Source organism: Erinaceus europaeus, chromosome 2 (genome assembly GCF_950295315.1).
Source record: "Erinaceus europaeus chromosome 2, mEriEur2.1, whole genome shotgun sequence".
NCBI lineage: Eukaryota > Metazoa > Chordata > Mammalia > Eulipotyphla > Erinaceidae > Erinaceus > Erinaceus europaeus.
Window position 1 is genome coordinate 197914525 of NC_080163.1, and position 16621 is coordinate 197931145.

General features: G+C 44.5%; 1 protein-coding gene across 5 annotated transcripts in view; it reads right to left on the bottom strand.

Annotated features, from left to right (window-relative positions):
- LOC132536851 (ankyrin-2-like) overlaps positions 1-16621 on the bottom strand; it is a 328978-nt gene that overhangs the window by 31121 nt on the left and 281236 nt on the right. The window contains exon 1 of one of the 5 annotated variants that reach the window (XM_060186237.1): positions 11575-11901. The exons of the other annotated variants lie outside the window; for them this stretch is intronic. Coding sequence (XP_060042220.1) covers positions 11575-11709 — 135 coding nt within the window. The 5' untranslated portion in view covers positions 11710-11901. Of the gene's footprint in view, positions 1-11574; positions 11902-16621 lie in introns of those variants that run through there. 5 annotated transcript variants of the gene reach the window in all.

Below are 16621 nucleotides of genomic sequence, written 5' to 3' on the forward strand. Positions count from 1 at the left end.
GGAGCGAGGAAGAAAGACACCTGCAGCACCGCTTCACCCATCCTGAAACTTTCCCCCTGAAGGTGGGGGCAGGGTGAGGTAGGAGGGATTTGAACCCAGGTCCTGGCTCACTGTCATTTGTACGTGTAACCAGGTGCATCACTACCTGGGTCTCACAAGCCACCATGTTTAAAAATGAAAGGATATGTAATACAAATACAGAGGCAAGTTTGTGGGTCATGAATGAAGAGGAGATTGTTGAAGGAGTTTTAATGAGAAAGATCCAAGCACTGCCCCACCATGTATGGTGTTCTGGTCTGGTGTGTTTTTCTCATTTGCATGGGCTGCCCCAGACTGGACCAAACCAGGGTCTCCCATATGCAAGACAAGCTCCTGACTGCTGAGCCACTTCCCCAGCCCTGAATGAGCTCTGTGTCTGAAAATAAAGGGGCCACATGGTGATGCACCCAGCTAAATACACCGAGTACTAAGTGCAAGGCCCCATACACAAAGATCCAGGTTCAAGCCCCTGGTTCCCCACATGCATGCAGGGGGACGCTTCACGGGCATCGAAGCAGGTCTGCAGGTGTCTCTCTTTCTCTATCCCTTTCTGTCTCCTCCTCCTCTCTCAATTTCTCTCTGTCCTATCCAGTAAAAAAGGGGGAGATAGCTACCAGGAGCAGTGGATGCAGAGTGTCGGCAGTGAGCCCCAATGACTGGAGGCAAAAAGACAACAAAACACAAAAAACAAACAAACAGGGAGTCAAGCGGTAGCGCAGTGGGTTAAGCACACGTGGTGCAAAGCGCAAGGACCGGCGTGAGGACCCCGGTTCAAGCCTCCAGCTCCCCACCTGCAGCGGAGTCGCTTCACAGGTGGTGAAGCAGGTCTGCAGGTGTCTATCTTTCTCTCCCTCTCTCGTCTTTCCCTCCTCTCTCCATTTCTCTCTGTCCTATCCAACAACGATGACATCAATAACCACAACAATGTTAAACAAGGGCAACAAAAGGGAAAACACACACACACACACACACACACACACACACACACACACATATCCATCCCAGCCATTTCCTTTTGTGACTCTGGAAAAAGAGCACAAGAAAATTCAGCCTGGCAGAGGCTTTTCCAAACATAAGAGTCACAGATTGTCCTCTTTGTTTCCATCTTACAAGATGTCTGAGTTGATGCTTTCAAACTGATTTCCTCAGTCAAAGATCTAGAAGTACCTGATACTAAAGTGGCGAATGCAAAGAGACTTTAACCCTGGTTCTAATCCATTGCTTCTGCTATGAGAAATCCAGCTCCTTATATCTCTCCTTGGTAAAGCAAGGATTCTTTCTGTGAGACAAATGATCAAGTTGAGAGATTTCCTTTGAAGCCCCATGAGACGCGTACTTCCTAGAGTTGCTATATTAAAATTGAGAAAGTTCTACAGTATCAAGAGAAAACAGCACGAAACCTCAAAGCCCCCTTCTGATAATCTGTTGATAACTGATAGGAGAAAATTGTAAATCAGCAACGTTCATGATTCATCAAAAGCGCAGCTTCTGCTCAGCCTGTTTGTTCAGCTGTTGGTTTCGCAAAGCCTTGAGCTACAATGCACTCCCTCAGAGACACCAGAAAAACCATGACATGCCATCTGCTCTTGCAAGGTTTTCCCTGTGTATAAGCAAGTATTATTTAAAAAAAAAAAAAAGTGCCCTACACTGTCAGGCTGGAGTAGTGGTTCTGCCTGTGGACTCTGAGACAGAGTTTTCAGGTTCAAAACCTGTCCTTCCCAGAAGCTGGTGATTCACTAGGGAAAAAAACTCTTTACAAGGGAGTCAGTCGGTAGCGCAGCAGGTTAAGCACACGTGGCGCAAAGCACAAGGACCAGAGGAAGGATCCTGGTTAGAGCCCCCGGCTCCCCACCTGCAGCGGAGTTGCTTCACAGGTGGTGAAGCAGGTCTGCAGGTGTCTTTCTCTTCCCCTTTCTGTCTTCCCCTCCTCTATCCATTTCTCTCTGTCCTATCCAACAACAACGACATCAACAACAACAACAATATTAACTACAAAAAAAAAAAAAAAAAAACAAGGGGAGTTGGATGGTAGTGCAGCGGGTTAAGTGCACCTGGTACAAAGCACAAGGACCAGCGTAAGGATCCTGGTTTGAGCCCCCGAGTCCCCTTTACAGGCGGTGAAGCAGGTCTGCAGGTGTCTCTCTCTCTCTCCTCCTCTCTGTCCTCCCATCTTCTCTTGATTTCTCTCTGTCCCATCCAACAACAACAACATCAATAACAACAACAATAACTACAACAATAAAACAACAAGGGCAACAAGAGGGAATAAATAAAAAAATTTTTAAAAAGGTGCCCCAAAGTCTTACTACAGTCACACAAGCCTCTACAAATATGATGGGAATGTAAGTTTGGCAACCTGACACAGAGTTGGAAGACGGCTGGCTCCTGTGCAGCACACACTGTGCCATGTGACAAGACCCAGGTTCAAGTCCCTGGACACCACATGGGAGCACACCTGCACGAGAGATGTTGCATGAGTGATGAAGCTTTCCTGTGGTGTCCCACTTTCTCTTTTTATCTTTTAAAAATTTTAATTTAATTTAATTTAATTTAATTTAATTTAATTTTATTTTACTGCCTCCAGGGTTATCGCCAGAGCTCGGTGCCTATACTACGAATCCATTGCTCCTGTGGCCATTTTTTTTTCCGATTTTATTGCATAGAATAGAGAAAAATTGAGGGCGGAGGGGAAGACAGAGAGAAAGAGAGACACCTGCAGACCTGCTTCACTGCTTGTGAAGTGACACCCCCCACACAGGTGGGGTGCTATGGGGCTCAAAATGGGATCCTTATGCGGGGTAAAAAAATTATTTTTTATTATTTTTTATTATTTTTTTCATAGAGACAGAGAGAAACTGAGAGGGGGAAATAGGAGAAGGAAAAGGGAGAGACACCTTCAGTACTGCTTCACTACCCATGAAGTTTCTTCCTGAAGATGGGGACTGGGGTCTTGAACCTGGGTCCCTGCATATGCATGCTCTATCCAATACACCACTACCCAGCCTCTTCTAAAAAAAAAAAAAAAAAGAAAGAAAGAAAAGAAAAGAAAAAGTAAAAAAGAGAAGAGTCCATTGGGAATAAAGAAAAAGTTCAGGCATGAAGCCACAGTAGTAACTCTGATGGCAAAAGAGGGAAGGAAGAAGGAAGGGGGGTGGGATTGGTCAGTGGCACACAGGGTTAAGCACACAAAATAAGAAGTGCAGGGACCCACATAAGGATCCCGGTTTGAGCCCCTGGCTCCCCACATGCAAGGGGGCTGCTTCACAAGCAGTGAAGCAGGTCTGCACGTATATATCTTTCTCTTTCCCTCTCTATCTCCCCCTCCTCTCTAAATTTCTCTCTCTCCTAACCAATAAAATGGAAAAAAAATGGTGTACACCAATGTTCATAGCAGCACAATTCATAATAGCCAAAACTTGGAAGCAACCCAGATGTCCAACAACAAATGAATGGCTGACAAAGTTGTGGTCTACATACACAGTGCAGTACTACTCAGCTATTAAGAATAATGAACCCAAGAGTTGGGTAGTAGCACAGTGGGTTAAGTGCATGTGGCACGAAGTGCAAGGACTGGTATAAGGATTTGAGCCCTCCAGCTCCCCACCTGCATGGGGGTCGCTTCACAGGCTGTGAAGCAGGTCTGCAGGTGTCTGTCTTTCTCTCCCCCTCTCTATCTTTCCCTTCTCTTTCCATTTCTCTTTGTCCTATCTAATGATGATGACATCAATAACAACAACAAATTATATAAAACAAGGGCAACAGAAAGGAATAAATAAGTATTAAAAAATTAAAAAATAAATAAAAATAAAGTTTTTAAAAAAAAGAATAATGAACCCACCTTCTCCTACCCATCTTGAATGGAGCTAGAAGGAATTATGTTAAGTGAGATGAGTCAGAAAGACAGAGATGAGTATGAGATGATGGAAAAAATGTCCACCAGGAGCAGTGGATTCGTAGTGCTGGCACCAAGCTCCAGAGATAATCCTGGAGGCAAAAGGGGGACAGGGGAGGAGAAAAGGAAGGAAAAGAAAAGAAGGCAGGGAAAGAAAAAAAGGAGGGACAGGAAGATAGGGGAAAGGAAGTAAGTAGGGAGTCGGGCGGTAGCGCAGCGGGTTAAGCGCAGGTGGCGCTAAGCACAAGGACCGGCATAAGGATCCCGGTTCAAGCCCCGGCTCCCCACCTGCAGGGGAGTCGCTTCACAAGTGGTGAAACAGGTCTGCAGGTGTCTATCTTTCTCTCCCTCTCTCTGCCTTCCCCCTCCCCTCTCCATTTCTCTCTGTCCTATCCAACAACAATGACAACAATAATAACTACAACAATAAAACAATAAGGGCAACAAAAGGGAATATATATATATATATATATATATATATATATATATATATATATATATATATAGGATGTAAGTGAGGAAGGGAGAGAAGGAAAGCAAAGAAAAGCGAATGGTAAAAAAAGAAAAGTCAGACACTTAAAATTCTGATGACCAGACTGGTGAAACAGCTCACTGGGACAGATGCACTGCTCTGCCACACTCAAGCCTGGACCCCACCACACCACAGTTTCAGCGCTGTGGTCTCTCTCTGTCTCCATCTGAAAGTCAACCTTGAGTGGTGAACTGCCATTTTCTGTTGACCCCCCCTCCAAAAAAATTAAAATTATGGGAGTCAGGCAGTAGCGCAGCAGGTTACGTGCACGTGGCGCAAAGCGCAAAGACTGGCATAAGGATCCTGGTTCGAGCCCCCGGCTCCCCACCTGCAGGGGAGTCGCTTCACAGACGGTGAAGCAGGTCTGGAGGTGTCTATCTTTCTCTCCTCCTCTCTGTCTTCTCCTCCTCTCTCCATTTCTTTCTGTCCTGTCCAACAATGACGACAAGCATAACTACAACAATAAAACTAGGGCAACAAAAGGGAATAAATAAAAATTAGATGACAGAAAAAACAAAACAAAACACTATGATCTAGTGTGATGCAACAGATCCAATATTTCAAGGAGAACCATTTAAATGCAAGGAACTGGCCCACTGTTAGAGGCTTCTTGTGGCAGAAAACATTTTAGGTTTCCCCTGTTACATAGGCGTTAAACTGAAGGCAGCAACTGAAGTGGGTAAGAAACAGGGCAGATGTCTGTGTGGGAAGAAGGCAGAAAGGTTTGAAGAAAGAGTCCTCTGCTGAGTTTTCTTAGCTTTACAGACATATAACGTTGAGAAAGTCAGTGCATGGGCAGTGGAGCTGATCTTGCGATGCATAGGAGGAGAAACACTTTTTATTTGTTTGTTTGTTTGTTTGTTTATTAGTTATTCCTTTTTGTTGCTCTTGGTTTTTTTTTTAATTGTTGTAGTTATTATTGACGTCATTGTTGTTGGATAGGACAGAGAGAAGTGGAGAGAGGAAGGAAAGACAGAGGGGGGAGAGAAAGATAGACAGACACCTGCAGACCTGCTTCACCATTTGTGAAGCAACTCCCCTGCAGGTGGGGAGCCGGGGGGCTTGAACCAGGCTCTTTATGCCAGTCCTTGTGCTTTGTGCCATCTGCGCTTAACCCGTTGCGCTACCGTCCAACTCCCGAGGAGAAACACTTTTAATGTCACTGCATGTCGGAGAGCCCCTGGTTTCCTGATAGACCGCTCAATTATAATGCCTGCTACTTCTCTGCTGAACTATTTTTCTTAATTACTAACAGCTAGGCATCACAGCAGACATGTCAGAAATTCAGTTATCTCCATAGTTCTGTCTCCAACCTCCAGGGGGTGTTCTGACCATACCAGGGTGAACTCAGAGAGTGGTTACCAGGTCTTTCAGGTTTGTAGGAAGCCTGCCCTTCCTCATCTGACATCCCTGAATTATGCCCACACCCTTGGGGCTTGGTGAGGATTTGCAGAGTAGACAAAGAATCTGAAAGAATCTGTAGCCATGTGCATTGCCACACTACTGCCTGATGTCAGTCTTTGTGGGATTATTCTAGCTTCTCACCCAAGGTTGTAAGTCCTGAGAAAGCAGAAGCCCTGTCTAATCCTCTCTCAACATTTCTCTTCAAATTAACCACCCAAGATCTAAAGCCAAGCTTTATTTTTGAAAAGCTTTGCCAGAAAGATCTTCATCATACTCTTTTAAGGATTTAAATATCCAAGTTATCTCTATGAAAAAAGTTTCCTTATAACAATAATAAAATGGTTACCAAAGATAATATTTATCAGAGCATATATACTTTATTTCTAGTGTCTTAATACTCAACACTGAAGAAAAGTTTGCCTCTTTGGATATGATGATAAGCTCCATACAATTGTTCTTGTTCTCTCTCTCTCTCTCTCTCCCTCCCTCCCTCCCTCTCCCTCTCCTTCTCTCTCCCTCCCTCCCTCCCCTTCTTCCCCCCTCCCTCTCCCCTCCTTTTCCCTCCAGGGTTATCACTGGGGCTCAGCACCTGCACTACAAATCCACTGCTCCTGGAGGCCATTTTAAAAAAATTTTAATTGGATAGGACAGAGAAAATTTGAGAGAGGAGGGGAAGATAGAGAGGGAGAAAGACAGACACCTGCAGACCTGATTCACCACTTGTGAAGCAACCCCCCCTGTAGGTAGTGAGCCAGGGGCTCCAACCAGAATCCTTGTGTTTGGTCCTATGTGTGCTTAACCAGGTGCACTACTGCCTAGCCCCCTACAATTGTCTCCTCTCTCTCTCTCTCTCTCTCTCTCTCTCTCTCTCTCTCTCTCTCCCCTCCCCTGCCCTCCCCCCCTTCTCCCTCTCCCTCTTTCTGCCCACTCCATCTTAGTAGATATACAATAATGAGAAAAGTTCACAGTCTGCCGAGGAAGGCCTACCAGTCTCAGTGTAATCTTCCAAGAAGGAACATTTTCTCTCCTGGGGAAGTTGCCAGATAGAGTGGTTCACCTGTCACAACGGATTCTTTGCAAAATGGGAGGACAGCAATGGTAATTTAATGTTGTAAATGAGAAACCTGGCAACTGAAAATTGAGCAGTACAAACATCAAGCAGCTGTTGGAATCAAGCCAAGTTTGTCTGTTGATGCCTTTGAGGGGGATGGGGAGATGCTGAGACAAGGCATGTGGTCCACAAGATCAGAATTTTATTTATTTCTTTCTTTATTATTTACTATGAGGGCTATCACAGGGGCTCTGAACCAGCATATCTCCACCATTCTTGGTAGTCAGTTTCCCTCCTCCCTCCCTCCCTCCTTCCCTTCTTCCTCTTTCTTTCTTTCTTTCTTTCTTTCTTTCTTTCTTTCTAAAAGAGAGAGAGAGATGGGGGAAAAAAGAGAGAGACAGAAGAAGAGTTACTTCAACACTCCTCCATCACTCCTGAAGCTACTCCCTGCAGGTGGGAAATCCCGGTCTTTATATATTGAATAATGTGTGAGCTACTGGGTGAGCCGCTACCTGTCCCCTGCTTCATTATATAAATTTTTATTATTTATTTATTTTTATTATTTTATTTCTTTATTGGAGGATTAATGTTTTATGGTCGACAGTAAATACAATAGTTTATACATACATAACATGTACATGCAAACTGAGAAATGCTATGCATGTACAATCTATTGTATTTACTGTCATTATAATTTTAACAGCTGCTTTAAAATAGAAAAGTATCATACTACCTAATATATATTCTCTTTTCTTTCTTTTTATTTTGTTGCTATAATTTTTGTGTTTGGTTCTATCATATATCTGGAAATTCTTCTAGCCTGATTATTTTATAGAAATAACCTATAATCCTCCAAATGGAATTCCAAATGTAGATGTATGATAAAATAGTTTTTTTTCACTTCCAACAGAAAAACTGATATATTCTTCCTTGCTGTACTTATCTATTGGGAGCTATATATAGATAGATAGATAGAGAGAGAGAGAGAGAGAGAGAGTGAGTCTTCAACATTCTAAATTAAACTTACAGAAAAAGAACAAAGTATTTACTTACATAAACCAGCACTTTGAGTGCTCAATTTGTTTTTCAAGAGTTTAGTTGTGATAATGAACATAACTGAAAATTTTAGTTTTCTGGACATTTTTGTCACAACAAACTGTATTTAACATTTCCAAGTTTATTTCCAGAAGAAAAAAAAGGGGGGGCATGGACCTCTATATCTGTTTTTCCCCTAAAAAGAAAAGATTATAAAAAATACAAGTGAATAGTTTCTGAATTTCTTGACAGTGATTTATCATGAAGTGTGTTACCCATAAACAGAAAGTGACTAATTGAGGAATCTGTAGCCAGGTGATTTTAGGAGTGACTTCAATCTGACCCCATCATTTTAAAGTACAGGAAGAGAACAGGTTTTGTAAGTTTGAAAGCCTAAAATTGGTAGAGTCACATAATTTGCTTACGTTATCCTTGGTATTAAGAGTCAACCATTTTCAGAACTCATACAACTCAACAAAAAAAGCAAAGAATCACATCAACAAGTGAGCAGATCTGAATAGACACTTCTCCAAAAAGAACATGCAGAGAGATGATGGGCCCCCCCCCCCCCGCACATGAATATAAAGTGTGTTGCAAGTATCTTTGTTTCTCTATATTTCCCTCTTTATTTCCTATATTTCTCTATATTTCCTCTCTTCCCTCTATTTCTCTCTGTCTTATTAAAAGAAAGAGAGTTTTTAAAAAAGGGGGAGTCGGGTACAGTGGGTTAAGTGCACATGGCACAAAGCACAAGGATCCCGGTTTGAGCCCCGGCTCCCCACCTGCAGGGGAGTCACTTCACAGGCGGTGAAGCAGGTCTGCAGGTGTCTGTCTTTCTCTCCCCTTCTCTGTCTTCCCCTCCTCTCTCCATTTCTCTCTGTCCTATCCAACAACAACGACATCAATAACAACAACAATAAAACAACAAGGGCAACAAAAGGGAACAAATAATTTTAAAAAAAGAAAGAAAAGACAGGAAGAAAGAAAGGAAGGAAGGAAGGGAGGGAGGGATGGAGGGAGGTAAGAAGGGAGGAAGGCAGGCTACAAAGTAACCACTGGGGTTGCTGGTAGATTCATAATGCTGGCACTGAGCCCCAGCAATAACCCTGGTAGCAATAAAATAAACATTAAAAGATAAAATAAAATTACAAGGGGACCAGGCAGTGACACACCTAGTTAATTACACAAAGTGTGCAGAAACCCAGGTACAAGCCCCTGGTCCCCACCTGCAGAGGGAAAGCTTCACAAGCAGCGAAGCAGCACTAGCTGCAGGTGTCTCTCTCCCTCTCTCCCTCCTCCTCCCCTCTCAACTTCTCTCTGTCTCTATCTAACAATAAATAACTAAAAATATTAAAGGCAAAGTAGAATGACGAGAGACCACCTCTCACCCATGTAGGTTTGAGGATGGCCTGTATTAAGGTGGTAAGAAGCAGTAGAAGCCGGTGAAGGCCTGGAGGAGAGCCCTGCCATTGATGCTGAGAATGTCAACAGGTCCAGCTCCATTTCCATTGGGGGAAACTCTGGTGCTTTGAATAGATTTCTCATCCTAGTCCTGGGGCTGCTAAATTATGCTGACATCGTTCTGTACAGTCAATCACATACCCTCACATTCAACACCAAAGCACTCATGCGTTACCCTTTTAAAAAATTCCCGTGGTCCAGGAGGTGGCGCAGTGGATAAAGCATAGGCTCTCAAGCATGAGGTTCTGAGTTCAATCCCTGGTGGCACATGTACCAGAGTGATGTCTGGTTCTTTCTCTCTCTCCTCCTATATTTCTCATGAATAAATAAATAAAATCTTTTAAAAAAATAGAAAAAATTCTCCCTCTCTATCACCCCCTTCCCTTCCCTCTCCATTTTTGGATGTTTCTATCCAATAAAATAAAATAAAATAAAATAAAATAATATAATATAATATAATATAATATAATATAATATAATATAATATAATATAATATAATATAATATAATATAATATACATATCTGTTATATATTAATGGATATTTAATAATATCTAATGTTTATAGATTTGATACTATCTAATCATATTATATATATCATATATAATATATATATATACCAGCTGTGAAGCTGCACTGGGAGCACTGCTTCAGAAATCTGGAGAGACACTTCAAAGGGTGGTACATAACTTAAGTCACAACCCAGAAGAAGGATAATGGCCTAATGGCCCTAGATGCCAAACCCAGGCTGTGATGATGATGAGGGCGGGTGGGCAAGCATCCCTCTCCTTCTCCCTCTCCCTCTCCCTCTCCCTCTCCCTTCTCTCCCTTCCCTTCTCTCCCTCTCCCTTGTCTCCCTCTCCCTCCTCTCCCTCCCCCTCCCCTCCTCTCCCTCTTCCCTTCCCCTCCCCCTCCCCTAGGAACTCTCTTCCTGTCCACCTTCATGTTTAGCTTTTGACCAGGTGATTTCCGGTCCCTGTCTGGAAGTTTCTCTCCCCTTTCTCACATAGTATGTCAGACACTTTCTTTGCAGCACTATGAAGTGCAAACACAGGCTCTGTGTGTTGTTTAAATGGATGCGTTCATTCTTGGCGTGTTTCAGTTTTGCCAAGGCCTGACTGGATTCTCGGGCTCTGAAATGACGAAAGGAATCCAGGTCAGACAGAGAAAGTGGACAGCAAAGTGGGTGGCACGCCAGCTCTGACTGTTGCCTTCACTGAATCGTCTCCCTGCTGGAAACTCGGGGCCTAATATGCTTACAGGGGTCATTTTGTCCCTCTGACTGAGAACCCAGAGTCTCTCATTGCCACAGTTTCGCCCTGAAATACATTCACTTGCAGTAAGGTCAAATTCCTGGGCCTAACAGATCAAAGATAAACTTTATTCTCCAGTCATTTTGAAAATCAAAAATGTTTCAGGGAGACACTTCTGGCCTTCTCCTCTGCTCCCCCCCTCCATTTTTTTTCACAATGAGCTTTTGTAACCACTTGAAGTAATAAGCCATGCCTGTGAATTATGACCCTCTGAAAGTCAACTTCAATAGCCAATGGCACCACTTTTCAAAGCCTTCTCATGGGATCTCACCATCCTTAGAAGACTCAAAGGCTCTGTGAGTGAAGCCAGTCAAGAATTGACAAGCCAGACACCTTTATAGTGTGAGCGAGTGGATGCTCACACAAGCACAGGCTTAAAAAATACTCTGTGGCCAAGTGAAACATAAATTATAAATGAACATACAAATGTATATATATTTGTGTATATATATATATATATATATATATATATATATATGTGAAATATCAGGCAGCTTGTACGTCGTATGTCAATCTTGGCAATGTTGCCAGGTCTCTCTAGGATAACATATGCATCCAACTTAGGGCAAAAATTCATCGTCAAGGGAGGACACCATTGCTGTGTCGTCCCCCCGCCCCCTGCCCCCAAGGCCACTGCCTGGCTAAAAGCCTAGTTTGAAGGCACAAACACGTGGCATGACTTTAGCAGTGGCCACAGAGCCCGAGGCATCAGGTGGTTTGGTCACATTGCCCTTATCCTGCTTGCTTTCTTCCAGGCCATTTCCAGGCCTGCCCAGTGAGCTCCCCAGCAGCCTCTGAAGCCAGAAACCACGTCACCTCTCCTCCAGGCCCGGAGCTCAGAACTCACCCTGGGGCAGGCTTCTGCCGCATCCTCGCTGGCACAGCCGTAGTAGTCCAGAGTTTTCTCCAGCTCCTGCAAGTGGCCCTGTGCCCTCACGCTCTTATCTGCGTGGCATGCAGGGCAGAGAGCTGCATTGCCCATGGCAGGCCTGGGGCTCTTGCTGACAGCTGGCCCTCCTGTGCCCTCTGAGCACCAGCCAGGGCTCCTGGGGGGGCACCAACGTGATCTCGGGGCTCCCCTCCACACCCCTCACCACCTCTCCCCATCTGCTGGTTGGCCTGCTGGTGTCGGAAGGAGAACTCAAAACCCCAGCAACTGCAGGCTGCCCTGGGTGACCATGTCCAATTCAGGCGCTGGCAGGCTATTTTTACACCTACCAGGCCAGCTATGCATGTCAATGCAGGGGGGCGAGGGGGGGCCAGGAGGGAGGGAGCACAGTGGAGGGGCGGGGGCGTTTTTCTTTTCTCACCATGCGAGCAGCCTGCTGGACACACGGACTTCAGTCCCTGCTGTGCAGAGTGCTTAACGGGGAACATTCCTGCAGTGCCCCCTACATGCTTGGGGGGGGGGTTTTGGATTATTCCTTCTTCTCTGCCTTCTGGTGTCTCCAGAGCACTGCTTAAGAACTCATTTTGCCAGCAGTCTAGGTAAAGACCAAGCTTGTGCCTGCAAAGCACTCAGGCACCAGGACCCCAAAGCCCCCCGCCCACTCTCATCCCCTCCCCGTCTTATCTTCCTGAGTCCTTTGCTCTAGTTTATTATACCCAACCAATTTTCCTTTGTATCAAAAGTATTGCCCACCCTCCCAATAAAATTATTTCTAAAATTATGTTTGAGGGGGCCAGGCCATGGCACACCTGGGTGAGTTTACTTGCTGCCATGAGCAAAGACCCTGGTTCAAGCCCTCACTCCCCATCTGCAGAAGGGAATCTTCACAAGCAGTGAAGCAGGCCTGCAGGTGTCTCTCTGTCCTCTATCCCCCTTGCCCTCTCAAGTTCTCTCTGTCCTATCCAATAAAATGGAAAGGGGGAAAAAATGGCTGCTGAGAGCAGTGGATTATCGTACAGGCGCCAAACCCTAGCAATGACCCCAGTGGCAATAAAAAAAAAAATGAATCTATAAATAAATAAAATTGTTTGTGGTTGCTTAACTCTGAAGGCACTGACATGGTTTAGATGCATTATTTATTTCTTTCAAGCAAACTGGAGAAAAATAACTAGCCAGTCTCCTAGCATTTCAAATCCACTGGAAGTGTGTCCATCAGAATGGCTTGTCTGACTCTGGTAGGATTCCATACAGACTCCCTACAGCCTGTCATGATTCATGGTTGGCCCACATAGGAACAGACCTTGGCATTCTCTTCTGATTCCTTTGAATGGCCTCTGCTTTGAAAGGGCTGGTCCAGCTTTATGGCAACGAACCAAGAATGGTTTTCCACACTAAAACATGCAATCTATGTCTTTTTTTCTTTCCTTTTATTATGTGTTTTATTTTTTGCCTCCAGGCTTATCGCTGGGGCTCAGTGCCTGCACCATGAATCCACTGCTCCTGGAGGCCATTTTTCTCCCTTTTGTTGCCCTTGTTGTTGTAGCCTTATTGTGGTTATTATTGTTGTTGTTGATGTTGTTCATTGTTAAGTTACGACGAAGAGAAATGGAAAGAGGAGGAGAAGACAGAGACGGGGAAAGAAAGATAGACACCTGCAGATCTGCTTCACCGCCTGTGAAGCGACTCCCCTGCAGGTGGGGAGTTGGGGGCTCGAACCAGGTTCCTTACACTGGTCCTTGCACTTTGCGCCAGGTGCACTTAACTAACTGCTGCGCTACCGCCCAACCCCTGTTTTTACTTTTTTTTTAAAAAAATTAATTATCTTTATTGGATAGAAACAGCCAGAAATCAAGAGGAAAGGGGGTGACAGAGAGGGAGACAGAGAGACACCTAAGCACAGCTTTACCACTCGCAAAGCTTTCCCTCTGCAGGTGGGGATGGGGGGCTCAAACCTGAGTCCTTGTGCATTGTAAAACGTGTGCTCAACCAGGTGTGCCACCACCTGGCCCCATGTTTTTACTTTTTTAATGCCACCAGAGTTATCACTGGGGCTCAGTGCCAGCACAAATCCACAGCTCTTAATGACCTTTTTTTCCTTTCTTTCTACTTTACTTTTATTTGACAGGACAGATAGAAGAGGGGAGAGGGGCACACTTGGCATTGAGGCAGCAGGTTAAGCACACATGGTGTGGAGCACAAGGGCCAGCACTAGGATCCCGGTTCGAGCCCCCGGCTCCCCACCTGCAGGGAGAGTCACTTTGCGGGCAGGTCTACAAGTGTCTATCTTTTCTATTTATTATCTTTATTTAATTTTTGGATAGAAACAGCCAGAAATCAAGAAGGAAGGGGGAGATAGAGAGGGAGAGAGACAGAGAGACACCTGCGCCCTGCTTCACCACTTGTGAAGCTTCCTTCCTGCAGGTGGGGACCGAGGGCTTGAACCCAGGTCCTTGTGCACTGTAACATGTGCACTCATGTGCACTCAACCAGGTGTGCCACCACCATGCCCCTTAACTGTCTATCTTTCTCTCCTTCTCTTTCTTCTCCTCCTCTCTTGATTTCTCTCTGCCCTGTTCAACAACAACAATGGCAAAAATAACAATAACAACTACAACAAGGGCAACAAAATGGGAAAAATGGCCTCCAGAAGCAGTGGGTTCGTAGTGCAGGCACCAAGCCCCAACAATAACCCTGGAGGCGGAAAGAAAGAAAGAAAGAAAGAAAGAAAGAAAGAGGGGGAACGAGGAGGAGGGAAGGAGGAAGGGAGGGAGGCAGGAAGGAAGGGAAGAAATTGAGAGGGAAGGGAAAATAGGGAGAGAGAAGAGAAAGAAAGACACTTGCAGACCTGCTTCACAGTTCATGAAAAGCCCTCCATGCAGGAGGGGAGTGGGGGCTCAAACCTGGATCCTTAACCAGTTGTGCTACTGCTCGGCCCCTGCAACCTATGTCTTTAAGCTGAAAATTTTTGCAAGAAATTTCTCGTTCAGAAGAACACAACAAACAGACAGTAGGCCAATGATGCCAATCATGAGAAAAAATTAAGACTATGTTAGGCCATTACTATGTTAGGCCAAAATTACTATGTTAGGGTTATATTTTATTCCAGCTCCCTTTAGAATTTCTTGCCTAAACAATATACATCTATATAAATATTTTTACACTAATAATATTCTTCCTGTTTATTATTTGGTTTGAATATGTATATACCTTCTCTTCCCCAATAGGCTTTAACTGTCCTAATAGCAGGTCCAGACTTAAGATCTCTATGTCATCCTCCCAAGTTAGATTGGATGGAATTGAAAGTATTCCTTTGGGGCAAACAGGACATGCAAGACATGCAAGATATGTAGAAACTAACCATACTACCTCTGGAGACAGGCTAGAATTCATGTTCCTACCTTGCCATTTAGAAAAAAAAAAAAATCAAAACTATAGAAAGATTTCATGTCACTTTTTTCACACACACACACACACACACACACACACACACGCGTGCACACGAGACATGAAATAGTCTCGTCACTATGGGCAGCTATCCAATGCCCAACAAACTCAACTCTGAGAAAGGCATTTGTGGACTGTTGATTTGCCTAGGAATCTCAGGCTGACTTTTTCACCAGCCTTGTTCTGAATAGCTCTCTGTCCACAATTCATAAGGCCAGAGGTTGCTCTTTCTATACAGATGCAAGCCCCACGCTTCAATATTCAAAAGCTAGCTCCATAGTTGTAAAAAAAAATTTTTATCTTGTGTGTACAGCTGAAGGCATCTTTTAACAGCCTTTAAAGAAAAAAATGGATTGAACCAACAGTCAAGGGACAACAGTAGGGTAAAATGTGATTTTTCCATCTGTGCAAAAGAGGAGCACAATCTAGACATTATAAATATTCAGACTTTAGGAGAATCATTTATAAATATGAAGCTTCGAGGGGCCGGGTGGTGGTGTACCTGGTTGAGTGCACATGTTACAATGCACAAGGGCCTGGGTTCAAGCCCCCTGTCCCCACCTGCAGGGAGAAAGCTTTGTGAGTGGTGAAGCAATGTTGCAAGTGTCTTTCTGCCTCTCTTCCTCTCTATCACCCCCTTCCCTCTCCATTTCTGGCTATCTCTATCCACAGATAAATAAAGATTTAAAAAGAAAGAAAGATGAAGCTCCAAGGGGGCCCAGTGGTGGCACAGCTGGTTGAGCACAGGTAGTACTAAGTGTAAGGATCTTGACTGGAGCCCAGAGCCCCCACCTGAAGGGGAGACACTTCATAAGCAGTGAAGCAGGTCTGCAGGTGTCTGTCTTTCTCTCTCCCCCTCCTTTCTCCATTTCTCTCTGTCCTATCAAATACAACAGGAAAGAACAAAGAGAGGAAGGAAAATGGCTGCCAGGAGGAGTGGATTTGCAGTACTGGCACTGAACCCCAGTGATAACCCTGGAGGCAAAAAAAAAAAATGAAGCTTCACCATCAGTGAGATCAGATTTGAGAGTGTGTCAGTGTACCCCACAAAGTTTTCTGTGCTGCCTCACTCTCCAGAATGGATTCATGTCTGGTCATAAAAAAGGGTAATTTTTCCAATTTTTGGAACATGTATAGAAGAATTAATCAAGCTGCAATGCAGACCATTCAATAAGGAAATAGCCTTGATGTTTTCATCTTCTTCCAGAAGATTCTTAGGACCTTACAATGCTCGGACGAGGCAGTGGCACACCTGGTTAAGTGCACACATTACAATGCACAAGGAAAGTTTAAGCCCCTAGTTCCCACCTGCAGGGGGTGGGGGAGGGGAAAGCTTCACAAGTAGTGAAACAGATCAGCAGGTGTCCCTCTGTTTTTCTCCCTATCTTCCCCTCTCAGTTTCTCTATTAATAAATAAACAAATATTTTTTTTAAAAAACCACAACCCGGGGGCCAGGCAATAGCGCAGCAGGTTAAGCATAGGGATCCCAGTTCAAGCCCCTGGCTCCCCACCTGCAGGGGGGGGGGTCACTTCACGGGCGGTGAAGCAAATCTGCAGGTG